The following is a 15296-nucleotide window of genomic DNA, read 5'->3' as shown; positions in this document are numbered from 1 at the left end:
TGTATGGTGCTACTTGCTATCACCTGCTGTTCTACAGCCCTTGCAAAGCATAGTCCACTTGACGCTACAGCTGGATTTCTCAAAGGCTAGAGGAGCCTTCAGCTTCTGCTCCTAGGTAAGGTCTAGTACAATTTGACCATTGTACTAGATATTTACTAGACCTTCCTCAGGACTAAAATGAGGTGTTCAAAACTGGATAAGCTATGACACTAGGAATTAAATTGAAAAGCAAATTTATAGAATTTGTAATTCCTTCAAACATCAGACTCTCTGAGCTTTCTCTATTTATTTTAACCAAATCAATTAAAAGAAGATAAAATTGCAAAGAGAACTCACTTGGATAAATCCCAGTGCAGCCACATCCAAAAGAACAACCAAAACTAACCATGAAACACATCTAGAAACATGAATAATTCTGAAAATATGCTAAATTTTTTTCATTAAAAGAGCCTTGCTGTTAGCACTGCTTCCAGTCTGACCAATCTGTGACACACATCTCAGAGCAGAGGATTTTTCTATTAATGTAGTGCTCTGAATGTGCCTGTTGTAAAACACTGAGCACACATCACTAGCGTTCACTTTGAGCCAAAGAACATCTTTGATCACAGTCATTTGATTTTCTGTCTACTCCAAATATTGCTTCTTGTTTCCATTGGACTTTTTGTTCCTTGTAAACACAAAGCAAATTCTTGCAGTACATCACGGGGAAAAATGCAGTTGGATAAACAAAATGGAAAGACAGCACAAAATTCCTATTTGATTACATAAAAAAAAAATCAAATTTCAGGCATCGTGAAGAAAGTTTCTGAGGCATCACATGGGAAACCCCACAGACAGGTTAGTCCTTGTGCAACCAATAAAAATGCCATCTCCCCAGTATTCATACCCTGTCTCTGCAATGTGATTTTTGAAGTAGCTCCTTGAGGTTGCTTGAGCATACCTAAAAATATAAATAAATGTGTTCTTTTTTTTTCCAGCTGCCAGTTAAAGTAGTAGACACACGTTTGGTGCTTCTGAGTGACACACATCTATCCAAATCCCTTCTGAACTGGAATCAATATTAGCTAGATTCATTACCTCCTGCTTTATTGGCAGTTTGGGTGCTTGTTCAGAAAACAGTCCCTCCTAGTAATGTAATAAAGCCCCCACCTTGGAGATAATTAGGTTGCCTGAGATATAGCATCCACTGATGATCATTTCCCTGCTGATTTTGGCCTGCTGCTCCAGCTCAGGTTGCAGTCTCCATCACTACACACTCTTACATCAGACCATCTGAGTCTCATCACCTAATAATTGCCATAGTAGATTCATTTAGATTTTTTTTTCCTCTTCTGTAATAACAGCAACGAGCCAAACCTCAGAGTGTCATTAACATGCTTTTAAAAATGCACTGAAATGGCTTTGTCAATTACCTCGAGATTTAATATCCTGGTCACAACTCAGATATCCCTCACTCTAACAACAAATCCCTCTAGGAGTCCACATGTGACACCACCCTTCCCCGCATTTCCTTTGGATCCTCAGTGTACCCCAAGAGGCTAATAAATTCAAGCTCCAAACTGGGAGCAGAAGGAAGCTCCAAAAGGGCTGTGAACATTCAGACATGGCCTTGCTAACTATCTTTCCCTGCCCCTCTTTCTGATGCCTTGATGGGTTCCCAACTCAATCATCCTCACTTGTCATTAATTTCATTACTAATAGATGGGGCAACCACAATCTGATGCATCCATTCGCACTTAACTCACCTCCCCTGATCCTGTGGTGCAACCTGTCCCAAAAGGTCTCACACATTCATATTTTGTGTTTTATTTTGTGCTATGGAACGCACGTGCTCTTAGCTTTGACTGTTGAAGGATAAGAGGAAACAAATCCCACTCTGTTAGATTTGTCAGCCTGTAAATGATGGGCTCTCAGTACTAACAGGTGGGAATAGACGACTTCGCAAGTCCCCTGAGGCCTTAGGATCATCTTCCTAATTATCTTCATGTCTTTAAACGATGGGATGACTAGCAGGAACTCTCTGCCAAGTATAGCAATGAAACAATATTTACTAGCCCTGAGCTAAAAAATGGTGTAAGTAGGAATATTTACTCCCTATTTTTAAGCATTTAAAACCAAACCTTACTCAGTGGTATTAAATACTTAACTAAAACAGGAAGAGGCTGAAGAAGAAAGAACTGATGCACAATGGGAAAAATGGGTTCGCTTAATGGCACAAACACTGATAGTTTTGATGGATTTATCAAAACAAGCACAAGGACTCTAGGTGTGGAGGTGGCATTTTCCTCTTCTTGTACATGAGAGCTGGAAGTTCTCCCCAGGCTGCTCCAGGCTGTGAATCTTTCATGGGCACAGTGCCTCCATTGGAGGCTTTCTCAGTTATGGCTTTTTGCTGATACATTGCAATTTATTGACTTTCTAGGGAAGGAAATAATGGTGGTTTTGCTACTAATATATAGATACTCCATGGATATTGGATTGGTATTTAACTTCCCACCATTTGGACAATTCCAAAGGAGTAGTCCCTAAACTCTACCTCACAAACAACCTCACAAACTAAGGAACCCTTCTGACATTGCTCATGACCTTAGCAGCCTGCCACCACCATGGTTCAGGTCATCAGGGAGAACAATGAATATTTCATGATGTGCAAGATATTGTTGCTGTGCTGAGCATTTTTTGCTCAATATTGTTGTCTATTGGCTAGCAAAGGCATAGAGTCCACTAGTACAGTTAGATTGCCAAATCCTGGGATCCCCAGGAAACATCCCAGTAGTCTTGGAGTCCAGCCTGAGGCTGGATAAATGCAATGTATTACAATCAACAAAGCACTTAATTAACGAATGCTGACATTGTACCTTCTGTGGAATAAACAAAGAGGAAAGCATGGCCCTCTGCCCAAGGAGCTTACCGTCTAAATGAGACTGGCAATACAGATCAGACACGCAAGACATGCAGAGGGAAGTCTGACATTTCAGCTTTCCCTTTCTTTTATGTAAATACAGATAGAGACAGTGGCAGCAGAAAGTAAAGCATCTCTGTCCAGGGCTCCGTGGCTTTTCTTGTCCTCCTGTCCATAAGCAAGTCTAGATTTTATCTCCCCTTCATCTTCTGTTGTCTCCCTGTGCACATACGCCTCTTTTCACATTAAGTTCTTCCTAAGTTAAACCCTCTTTTTTTCAATCTCTCACATTTAGTTCTACCAACTCAAAACATATCCCTCCAAAAGTAGATTATCTCACCTCCTCCCCTCACTTGACCTAGGTCATCCGCTTCCCTGGTTCAAATACTGACACATATTTAGATCAAAAGTTCATCCATCCCACCACTTTGAGGTCTTTTCTTCCTTTTCCTACAACTCATAACAGCCTACAATCTTTGCACGGTTTATAATCTTCTCTGCCTACACAAGACCCCATCTCTCTCCATCCCAGCTGAACTCTTCCATTTCCATCAAGGTCATGAGAACCTGTCAGATAAAACAACACCCTCAGACAATGAGCTTAGGCCCTGAGGACTGGATGCAGGAGGAACCATTAGCATCTGCAGACGGTAGGGATATGAATAAAGTCCTTTATGCCGAGTATACCACAGCAATTATTCTGGATCTCTTCACTGTTTATACAATAAGAAAATGAAATGTGTAGTCTATAAACTTATCATATACAAATGTAGATCACAACTCAAAACCGAGTACCTTCCCACCTCCAAAGCATGTTATTTTGGGAACTAGCATTTGTTGATTTGTTTACCTTCCTTTGCCAAAAGCCAATAATTCATCATCCGTCTAAATCCCTCCAGCTTTTCTGTTTCCATTCCTCTTTCATTTCCTTTAAAATACTCTCCACTCAGCCAAAATGTTACTTATTTTTCACTATTTTTTTACTGAGAAATTTAAACATATTGAAAAAGAACTGTAATAAAGCCCCTACAGATTTTAGACTTGAATAAGTGACACTCACAAACTTATTTTCCCTGCAGTTCAGAAAATTGTATTACTATGCACAATATTGTCATTATCCTCTCTTCTATTATGACCGACACAAGGAAGGTGAAATATCTACTTCATGCTGGTGAGAAGTGGACAGAACTGAAGGAAAACATAGGCAAAAAAAAACCCTGCAACAAAACCAAGTCCGAAGTGAAGATATTTTTAAAGCACTTACCCAGCATCAGTGCTATTGCCGCACAGTAACACATCTTCCGTACCATTTTTTACGAAATAGTTCACTGCAACAGAAATAGAGAAACGACTTTTTAACAAGTACATTCTGGGAATGATAACATACACAAATACAATCCACTAACCAGCACATTCAGCTGGAACAGTAATTGAGGGATGAATACCATGTTTTTACTTTGTTTTGCTAATTTTAACTTTTATAAATTGTAAAAACAAACATATTTTTTCAAAGCTCTTTAAGCACTTGCTGTTTGTTTCCAAATTCTGACCAGTTTAATAAGGCTGCAGCAGGGCCGTGGGCAATGTTTGTAGGAAACATCATCTAGCCACGTCCCTGGCTCTTCTAACCGAGAACGTTGTTACTGAATTCAGTATAGCACTACGTAGTGAAACCAAACCATAAGCTTGCCCATAACTTTTAGACTCTACATTGATGAGATACATATTAAGTGATGTTTGTGATGATAGAAATTCCTGACTCATAGGTTAAAAATGCAACTGGCTATAAGCCAAAATGTAATAACACTAACAAAGCAGCCCACTCCCCCAGCCTGGTGCATTTTGGTCAGCATAGGAAACATATAGTATAAAGCAAAAGAAACAGTAAAATGCACCCTGTTAAAGATCAAGTAAACAAGGAAGTATTAATCAAGACAAATATTTATCAACACAGTCATCTGTAATGGCAATGGAGAGAGACAGACACTTCTCAAGGGAGACTCAGAGGAGCAAGCTAAATTTAAGTGCTCTGGATCATTCCCTGGTTGACTATCAATGAGGTTTAAGGAAATTAGCATCCCCAGGCTAATGAGAGCCTTTGTGTACGCACTCCCTCTTCTATCCCCAGCCAACAAAGTCTAACATTCAGAGAAACAGAACGGGCGGCCAAATTCTTCTCAAAAGGATAAGTAAAATCAATTTTCCAGAGAGAATCTGAAGAGATGTTCTGAAGGAGCATATCTGCAACCTGAATGGCGGCATGGAAGAACAGATAAAAGCATTGATTTAGAGACATAATAAATGCAAAACAGAGGCCAGCAGCTGACTGGTGGAGGGTAGATACACCAGTGTGCTTTGCTGCAGCAGAGAGGATGGGATCCCCTGTTGACATAAGACATGATGGTGACAGCCTTGCACAGCATGCGTTTGTGAGCAGAGGGGCCTCTGCAGATGATGTTCAGAAGAGGTTCTCCATTCTAGGCTAACCCTCTGTTGTGAAATGTTTTAAAAATCAAGAGTGACAGCTTATCCAGGCAGGCTATGCAAAGAATGCTCAATGGCACACGCCACCGAACAGATGTGCTGTGGCTTTCTCAGTAAGCTGCGAGCACTGGAAAAGCCCTGCCCTGCTGCATGCCAAGAGGGAATTACTGTCCGTGAGCTTGTGGTTACGAGGGCATGTGATGGTGTTAAGAAGTTATCAGAGTATATATCCTGCTCAGATAGTATGCTTTTTCACTTTGGCTTACATGAGGGCTTTCTATGAGAGCATCTTGACAGACAGAAACACAGAGGTAATCAACATGGTTAGAGACATGTGATCAAACACCACAAATGGGGGAAGGATGTCATGTCTTCCATCTCCTTTCGCCCTCCCCTCTGCTGGTGAAAGACCTCTGCTTTTTTTCCGGGCAGGTGGTATCTTATTTGGTATACATAGTGACACAAACCCATAAAACTCTGGGGTACGGAGAAGATATGGCACAACTATGAGCTGGGATAGACAACTGCAGAGGTTCTGCACCTTGGCATGAAATGGTCACCATATGGGGTACCCTGAACTTCACAAATATGCACTACTCCCGGGGAGTTGCAACTTTTCATACTGCAGATGCTAAGACCAGGAGGACTGTAGACCTGTCACTGTGTGTTGACCACTTTATTCGAGGAATGACTGAAGCTCTGGAGCACAGTGCTGGTTGGAGACCAAACCAACACCTCCTGGCCAGCCAAATCAGATGGTGATCAAAGCACAGAAGTCAGGAGGAAAAAGAGACTGTGTGCAAACAAGAACAAACAAAATCCTGTTGTCTGCTGTTGACTTAAACTACATTTCTAAAACAAGCAATGAGGTAGGTGCCAAAGAGTGCTATGGAATGCATGCTGAGATAGCAGATCCCAGTGCGCAGATGCTGCTGGGAGGGGGTATCTTCATGGAGTCTGCAACTGTGCAACAGACCGTGCCAAACTTCAGCTTGAGGAAGAGCTGAATTGCTGAATCCCTACTGATAAATGAAGGGGGAATTGGAGAATTATACCCAAGGAGACAAATCGCTGTATTATCAAAAATGTGCACAACAATCAATTTGTCATTGAAAACAAGTTGGTTTGGATTTCGTTCAAGCATGCCTGGCAATCAGAGGTCTTTAAGAAGCAAGAAGTCATCACTTGCTTATAAGAACAAACCTCCTTGGTATCATGCTAACCCATGGCCTCAGCTTTCCATCAGGTAACTCTAACATGGACAAAGAACATAAAACTCTTTCATTTACAGTAGAATTTCCTTTCTGAAACATAGATGGCTCAAACTTATCAACATCACCTGAAAACACAATGATTTCTTCATTGTCTTGGAAAAGTCCAGTTAGCTTTTTTTTGTTTTGTCAGTCTTTTACTGAAAAATTTCTGCATGTTAGTGGGGAAAAAAAAAAATACAGGAAAATGAAAGTAGAAAAAAACCTGAGGGCTTCCATATTAGATTTTTTTCTCAATATTTAAAGAAAAATCAAGACAAAACCATGACATTTGTATGCGTGCATGTATGTACATAATCTTATTGCAACATACCATTCCTTCCAAAGGAAATTCTTGGGTTTTTTACTAAACTTGGGTCTTTACTAAAATGTTGATGCCACAGTTATGGTGCATACAATGCCGTTGAGGAATATTTCTACAGGAATTTCCAGAGTAAGATGACTACTTGATCATAATTAAATAATTTTTTTAAAAATGGTCAGAATAACACTGGCTTCATATCAGTTTCTGGTCAGTCATACATTATTTATTCCATTGTTGCCAAATACACTCATCTATTTTTCAGTAATATAAAACATTTCCTGTCAGTACTCAGCAGTCAAAAATTCAACAGAAATATGTTATCTTCTCCAAAACTTTCACATATTTATGCCCGAGCCTTATAAATACATACTGAGACCCTGTATCTCCAATGCTCCTGACATAGTATTACTTGTGTTAGATCGATTCTGTTGCCGTTAAATAGGTGTATGATGAATCCATATGTTGGTGTTGTCTTCTCAGGGCTTGTGCTTTACAGGTGCTGAGTTCAGCAAAATAATTCAGTAAAGTGACTGCTCACAAGCAGCTGATTACCGTCTTACAGAGTTTTGTCTGCCTGCAACGGACAGCAAGATGATGGCAATGCCTTCAGCCAAAGTGGCTCAAGGACCTTTAACATTAAAGATATGGCCCAAACCCACATCCCTTGCTGTGTGCAGGGTGTGATGAAGCTCACACTACTATAACATCACTGCAACTTATACTTTTGCCAGTTAGCTGCAAAATAGTAGAGGTTTACTTCCATCTACTGTGAATCACGTCTTCCTTGGCATTGACATAAACACAGCTGTAACACCAAAGAGTAAGCATGCCTTTAATGAATTCCCTTAATTTTTTTCAGGAAAGGGTTAACAACAAATATTGCTCAGCACAGTTGCTGTACATTACATTACTTTTAATAGGCACTACTGATGGTTGTCTTCAGATGTGACACAGAGCCCAGACAGCAAAGCACCATGACTGTGGAGTGGAGTAATGTCTGGTTTTCCCATCACCAGCAAACAGACCTTACACTAAACACAGCCCAGGAAATAATGTTCACCAATCCAGCTCTCGGTTACATTTACATCAGCCCAGAGTAATTCAATCTCTCCAACATCCTCACAGCTCCTGGCTTTCCAGGGACAGCAAGAAGCTTGGTAGCAACCCTAATGATCAGCAGTCCCTTAAAGCTTAAGTTTGCAACAGCATTAGGAAGATGAAAGCATATCACCTTATTTTTTTTCCTCCTATAACACCATGAGTTCCTGTGTCTCCTGCAAGTCCGTGCTCTGCCTCCTACTCTGCTCAAGGCACACACTGTTAGCCCTGTATGCAAGTAGTGAGGAAACACACAAATTCCTCTAACATATTCTTGCAATGTTCTCCTTCCAAAGTCAATTCTTCAAGGGTCTCATAATTTCTGCTCTTTTATCCTATACTTTTCCTGACTTATCAATATCTTTCAGGTTTCTGCATCGCTCCCTTCCACACCAGGCAATTCTAGCAGAGCAAACATTCACAATGGCTCCACTTGTCAAGGAAGAAAAAAAAAAAAGCAAATGTCCTCAAAAAAATAATTTATTCTAATTAAAGTTATGCTCCAGCTTATACTTTCCACACCTACATCACACCATTGAACAGAAAGTCAGTGGGGTACATAAAGCTGCAGGGTAGAAGTCCTCCTCATTTCTATGCAAAGGAAAGGAAAAGTTTCCAGTTCAGAAAAATGGAAAAGGTTAGAGCCAGCTTAGCAAACATGGTTTCCGAGTCCAGATTCTCTTCCTCCTTTGAAGACCCACTGAAATCATATTTTGACTTGTCTTATAACAAATTCATTCCAATTTGGAAAAAAAACCTATATATTATCACAGTTGCATAAAGAGCAGCATTTAAATATCATTAGTCATTGCCCAGAGCAGAGTCCTCTGGCTGACTTTCTAACAAAAACTTCAGAGAGGTGTCTGTTATCTCAGACTATTTATTGCAGCCACACGGGTGCTCGCTGGTCGGAGGCTTTCTCCCTGTGCTTCAGCTGGCATGGAGCACTGACAGCCACCAAACGTCCCGATTCCAAATTTAAAATGCAATTCAGAAAGCCCCGTCACCTTACAGTTGTGATACGTGACACAGAAATAAAATAGATAACACCCCCTCCTCGTCCTTTCACCCACCGGCACAAACACACTGTACCTCCTGGTAATACATAATAATTAAAACGAATCCTTGCTGCACTTGCTGTGTGCACACTGTGCCACACATGGTGAAGTCTCTAATAAATGAAATTGAGTTTGAAGATGAAAAACATGCCTCACAAAAGCAATGGAACAGGATGTATTAAGGGTATTATTAGGGAAGAATGCTTGGGAATAAATGGCACCGCCAGTTAGTTCTTCCCTGCTAAAAGGGGTTGCAAATAATTATAATAATTGGTTACTCTCCTGTTGCTCACCCCGTGACAGGGGATCTGGCTCTCCTCTGCTGTCCCCTGGCATTTGCTGCTGCCAGCCTTCCTGCTGGGTTTCACAGGCTCTCGGGTGCTCTCCTCTCCCTTCTTGCTTCCCAACCGTCTCTCCCTCTTCCCCCAGGCACTTGCTTCCAGCCCAGCTCTCTCCTGCCACCTTACCCCTTCACCATCTGGGAGGACATTTTCAAAACTTCAGTTAAAAAAAGAACAGGAGGAGTTAATTGCGAGGATGGTTGGGTGGGTAGAGGGGCAGAGTCCATGCAGCCAACTTTTTTTTGAGGATCTTATGTACAACATCGGCTAATACATGACTTCAGGGTAACTACAGCCCTGAATGAGCTATCCTGTGGGAGATATGGAGGGGTTGGGAGGGGGTCGTAGAAAACGGTACAAGGTGCTGAGAGGAAAGTGGTTTCCTTAAGCTCAGGTGTCTCTGGTCCGCTCCTATCAGTGCTTCCCCCCATGCTTGAGACAAGCCAAAGAAGCTGTTTCGCAGCTAGGGCTCAGCAGCCACCATAGCGCCGGAAAAAACGTGTCCAATTTTGATAGTACAGCTTTTTCCCTCCTTGAGAAAAAGCCACTAAAAATATCAATCAAGCCCTCTGCTAGATGGTTCCCATGCACTAGGAACAAGCTCTGAAAGCCTCAAAGATCCACAGAACCTGGTTTGTGCTGCCTGTACAGAGGGAAGGAAAAGCATATCAGGAGTGTTTGGAGCTGCAGACCAGAGGGGAGCGGAGAATTTAGATGCTCCGCCAAGCATATTTAGTACTACTTGTTTAGGCATATGCTTCACATGACTAGGCAACAAAGTGCTGAAGTGTGCGCTCTGGAAGTTTTGTAAAGGTTTTGCGCTCTGTGGAGTTTTTTTAATATGTTTTGCACAAAAGAATTAAAATCAAAAGCTTTTACAGGGTCGAATGCATTTGTGGTTACAGACGGATGCCAGAAAAATAGAAGAAAATACTTCTGCTTGTACTGTGATAAAGAAAACAAATGAATTGGATCAAAAACTGACTAAGAGACAGAAGACAAAGGTTAAGATGAAAAGTCAATGTGCAGCATCTCTGCAGACTAAAAGAGGGCTGTATCTGCACCACTTTATTACGTTTATAAGTACAAGGGAAAGACAGGGTGAGCAGAGAGGTGACAAAATCTACTATACACAGTATTTCCCAGATAAATAAAGTCCAAGGCCAGGACTGAAGGAATAACACTAGATAGGCATATCCCACTTTAAAAAAAAAAAAAGTGTGGAGACATGCAAAGTGTGATATTATATTGTCAGAATGTGAAATAAAGCAGAGGAGAAAATCTCACCCATCCATAACCTTGTCAAGTTTTAAATTCCCTGTATTGGTTCAGGTAAGAGATACGGATTATTTAGGGACCTTTAGCCAACACTTTAATGTAATATGAAGCTGTGATTGAAGAAAAATCTAACACTGAGATGCAGGAGGAACAAGGTGGGGCACTATACAGGAAACAACCTATAAACCAGTGGCTTGCCTCATCCAGCAGGCAGACCACAGCATTGCTTTCCGTAGGGTAACTGCTGGACTGGAGGGTATCAAGAAGAAGGTAATGAGAATGACTGGGAAAAGTTTAATAAGAAGAGCAACTGAAAAAATTGAGATCTTTTCTCTTAGAAAAGAGGTGGCTATCAGAGTCAAAAATAGCATGCGTTCAGGAAAATGGGAACAGGGAGCTTTGTGTGCTCCCAGTCACAGAATGTGATAACAATGTTTTTGGCCTTAAGAAAATGGAGGGGTGGGGGAAAAAGAAAAAAAGAAAAAATTTTCAAACTAAAGATAAAGGAAATATTTTTCACTACTCTTGCCATTTCAGCTGCTGAAGTTACTGCTGGCAGGCTTCCCCTGTGGCCAAAATATTCAGAAATTTGTTGCTTATGTGGATAAGGATACACAGTGTTATTAACTTCACATCAATAAAAATTTAGAAAAATATCTATACTTCAGGCTGTATTAATTTTTTCTGGAACACGTGGGACTGCTCTGTGCCACAGACAGATGCTGCTGTAGGTATAAAAGGCCACACCGAGCCTGGCATTTTGGTATTTTATCCCCACCTCACTTGGGTGAATTCAGCATTGATGAAAAGTATCAGGAAAAATTATTTCTCTACTTATTCCTTAAAACCAGTGCAGTAAGAGAAAGCAGCGATGCAAACTGTTCTCTACTGGTGGGCTCGCGGTGCACCTGGGCTGACTGTTCAGAGTTAAAAGTGAAAACTACCACTTGCCTTTGCAAGGCACGTTATTGCTGAACGTGGCACAAGCAGAAGTCCACAGACAGGCTCCAGAGTGCTTTCAAATGCCCCTTTGAATACCACTGTGCGACTCAAGTGGTATATTAGTTTGGTAGTTTATGAACAATTGGAAGGTGCAGCAAAACTCCAAAAATGTTCAGTCTGAATCTTCTGTGGCACATCTTTCCTCTAGTAGATCTCCCCTTTCTGTGAGCAGTAATGCAGTGATGAGAGAAAAAAGATGTATATGGGGAGAAAATCCTCCTGTTTCACAAACTGTTCCAAGATAAGAACTTACTCTTTCACCACGAGGCCAAAAATGTTCCTTTTGAATGGTGGGAAGAGACCGTATTGGATACAAGAGTACCAATTCCAATGTTTTTCTGATCCTTGCACTTCTGCTGCACCTTTCTTTTCCTATTTAGCTTAAAACATTGAAGTGCACAGGTACAATCCCCGTGTCAATAACACATCAGAGCATTACCATTTGAGTCAATGGATCAAAAGATCCACAGCACCTGAGCAAAGCCACAATATTTACAGTTAACAGCAGAGGAGTAACGTGAATAGATTCCATGCTGAACAAGCACAGTCTGAAAGCCCAGAGAGGTTCTTTGTCTTAATCATTGGTTCACATACAATCATACATAATAAAACACCTATTCCAGTCTCAACCTGATTTATTGCTTCCCTCTTTCCTCCCACCTCCATAATTACTCATCAAACACTCACTCTCTTCTATTACCACCTCATACAACACCTCAAACACTTCAGCTCTTCCCAAACTTGCTACATTTATTATCTGACTTGGACATCATTATTTTCTATTCAGTTCTCATACAGTTTCAAAATATCTGTTCATGCAGTTCCATTTCAGTGGTCCTGAAAGCAAAAACGAAGCTATTTGTCAGGCAGAGCTAATAAGCAGGCCCAGAGCTTAGAAAAAGTATACACACATACGTATTTTTATATATTCACAGATATATGCCTCAACTTCCATGTCCATTTATTTCAACAGTGCATTACACCTAGGACATCAAGGGAGGGTGCGAAAAGACTCTAGAATTATTTCACATCGGTCTGGAACCACTCCTGATTTATCAGTTCCGTGCAGTCAGCGTGACTCTAATTGCATTTATACCACGTTGCAAGACCAGTTGCTTCCCACAAGACTGTGATCCACTTCTCAAGTACTAAGACCACCATGATTTGGATGAGTATCACATCAATGTTCAGCAAGTTGCTCTGCAACCAAAGGTCATTTATGAGGAGTGCTCTGTTCCTCAACCCTAGGCGTCTAACATGGCTGGTTTGGTTGGACCATCTCCCTCGGCTGCCTAGTACGATTAAGGGATATGAAATCAAACAAGCTACCTCAGAAATCTCCTTCTCCAGATCACTGCTATCATTTTGCTGGATGTAATTGGGAGCTGCAAAGACTAGGAACCTAAAATAAGGACCTAAACTTAATGTATTTATCCGTCTTCCTCAATACAGAACCTGAAGCAACCATAAGTCTTCTAGGTCTAACTGGAGATAACAAAACAGATACCACATTTATCTTTATCTGGATTTTTTTTTTTTTAATAATTAAAGCTTTTTTTTTTTTCCCCCTCAGACCATTGGTAACTACACAATGTGAATTCAGAAGAAGAGAAAAATCACTGATGTGAAATGAATGCCAGAAACTAGTCTGGAAGGAAAAAATAACATCCTTGAAAAGTCCTCCTTTAAGCTATAAAAATGGCAGTTGATTCCTCCCAGTAAAAGGTTAATAAATCTTAAACTTTTTTTTTTCAACATTCTGGACAGGATTATCTAAAAGAAATTATAAGGTTTTATTTTACCTTACAAGATACTGATTTTGAAAGAAAACGTACATCAAACACTTTGAAGACAGGACCCTTTCAGAGTGTCTTAAGTAGGGTATTTAGTTTAAGGAAAAGTAAAACACTGGGGTTTGAGACTATCATATCAAAAGTGATTTTATAGTAATTTTACTATTTTTAAGTGTTTTTTCTTAAGTGTTTTTTTTTGTATGCATTCAGCACTTAACATTGAGACCTGCTCTACAAAAGGACACGCTATTTAAGCTCAGATTTCTACTTACTGCTTACTGACTAGTCAATAATCCATTTTAGTAATGGAATACATAAATGACATTAAAGATTCTACAATCACCATCCACGTGAATCAACTACACTCAGTCTGTCGGCACATCTTTTCTTTCCCTAAACCAGTGACATATCTGACATCGTATACCTTTCAATCCACTCTGACTCACACACTCATCAGGCTTCACTTCATCAAATACATCTTTAATTTAAACACCACAACCTAAGACAGGCTTTCAAGCATGGTATTTGCAGCTGCTTTCCTAGAAATCTTTACAGATATTGGAATTAAGCTTGCAATTTTCCAGTCAGCTGGTATTTCTAAATTATTAGCTCACCTAAAGATAACTGTCAGCTCAATAACTTTGATATTGATACACTGATCACATAATTTTCATAATGCTGTGGATGCAAACTATCACTATTTTGTACTTTTTTTTCCTTTATTTCAATTTTTAGACATGAGCACTGCTCTTTCTACATGTGCAGATTCCCAGGTTTGTTATTATTAATGTCTTAAAATAATCCTTCTTGGGCTTATTGATTGCAGTCCCTTACCAAATCTAGAATTGCAGGTAGGAAAATAATTACATACCAGTAGCCAGTGTTTCCCAGATGAACAAGCTGTGCCTCCATTTTAACCTTACCATTGACATTTGAAACCAAGAATTCTTTAGTCTGATTTTATCTAACGCTCAGCTGTCCCCCACCCCACACTCCATTCACCCAGGCAAAGAACAGTCCTACAGAGGAGGCTGGGAGGCCTGATGAGCTACTTCTGCCTCAGTCTTCCTTTTTCCCCTTCCTAGGTTTGCAGTGCAATGTAATTATTCATTGGAGGCAAAATCAGACTGGAATATCTTTTCTGAGAAGCCTTCTTAGAGGTTGGTGTGTAAATTGGGAAGACCTAGAGTTTTTAAATTGGTGGAGAGAACAGAAGAATCCTCCTGTTCATCATGAGATAGATGTGCCCACCAAAAGGCAGATTTTTGATCTGTATCGACACTGTGAGTTGAGGAAGGAATACACATGTATCTCACCTTGCCATGACCACTGTGCCCAGTAGCTAAGCTGAGAAACCAGAGGCACCTGCAGTAGCTTAGAGGAAGTTTCTTTCACAGAATTAAGCTTTTAATGACAATGCCCAGAAAGTCCCCTTTTTGATGGTCTGATTGGGAATATTCAATGTCGCTTTTGTATGCTAGGACTTGGTGATTAGTGCAGCTAAATGGAAGAGATCTCTCACTGTGAATTTTCCCACTGAATCTCCATGTTCCTCCAGCTGCAGAAGCCATTGGAATGATAGAAAGAACAAGCAAAGTGTTGGGTGGATAGGTAGGAAATCCTTACTCCTTATGGGATTTAGTTTATGATTGTCTCATGGCAGGTGAACAGAGGGAGGAGAGAACCCAACAATTCTCAGCAAAGCTAGCAACCTTGTCAATCCTACGTTACAAGTTCATGCAAGAAAGATTAAGTGGAAGCCAAA

The 15296-nt window shown here is 40.5% G+C and overlaps 1 protein-coding gene across 1 annotated transcript in view; it reads right to left on the bottom strand.

Annotated features, from left to right (window-relative positions):
- LOC142052361 (sodium channel protein type 5 subunit alpha-like) overlaps window positions 1-15296 on the bottom strand; it is a 176503-nt gene that overhangs the window by 133774 nt on the left and 27433 nt on the right. The window contains exon 7 of the mRNA XM_075082263.1: window positions 4167-4230. Within this exon, the coding sequence (XP_074938364.1) occupies window positions 4167-4230 (64 nt within the window). The remainder of the gene's footprint in view (window positions 1-4166; window positions 4231-15296) is intronic.

The sequence above is a fragment of the Phalacrocorax aristotelis genome, chromosome 2 (genome assembly GCF_949628215.1).
Source record: "Phalacrocorax aristotelis chromosome 2, bGulAri2.1, whole genome shotgun sequence".
Lineage (NCBI taxonomy): Eukaryota > Metazoa > Chordata > Aves > Suliformes > Phalacrocoracidae > Phalacrocorax > Phalacrocorax aristotelis.
The sequence above is the reverse complement of the archived record's forward strand: the minus strand, read 5'-3'. Positions and strand labels throughout refer to the sequence as shown.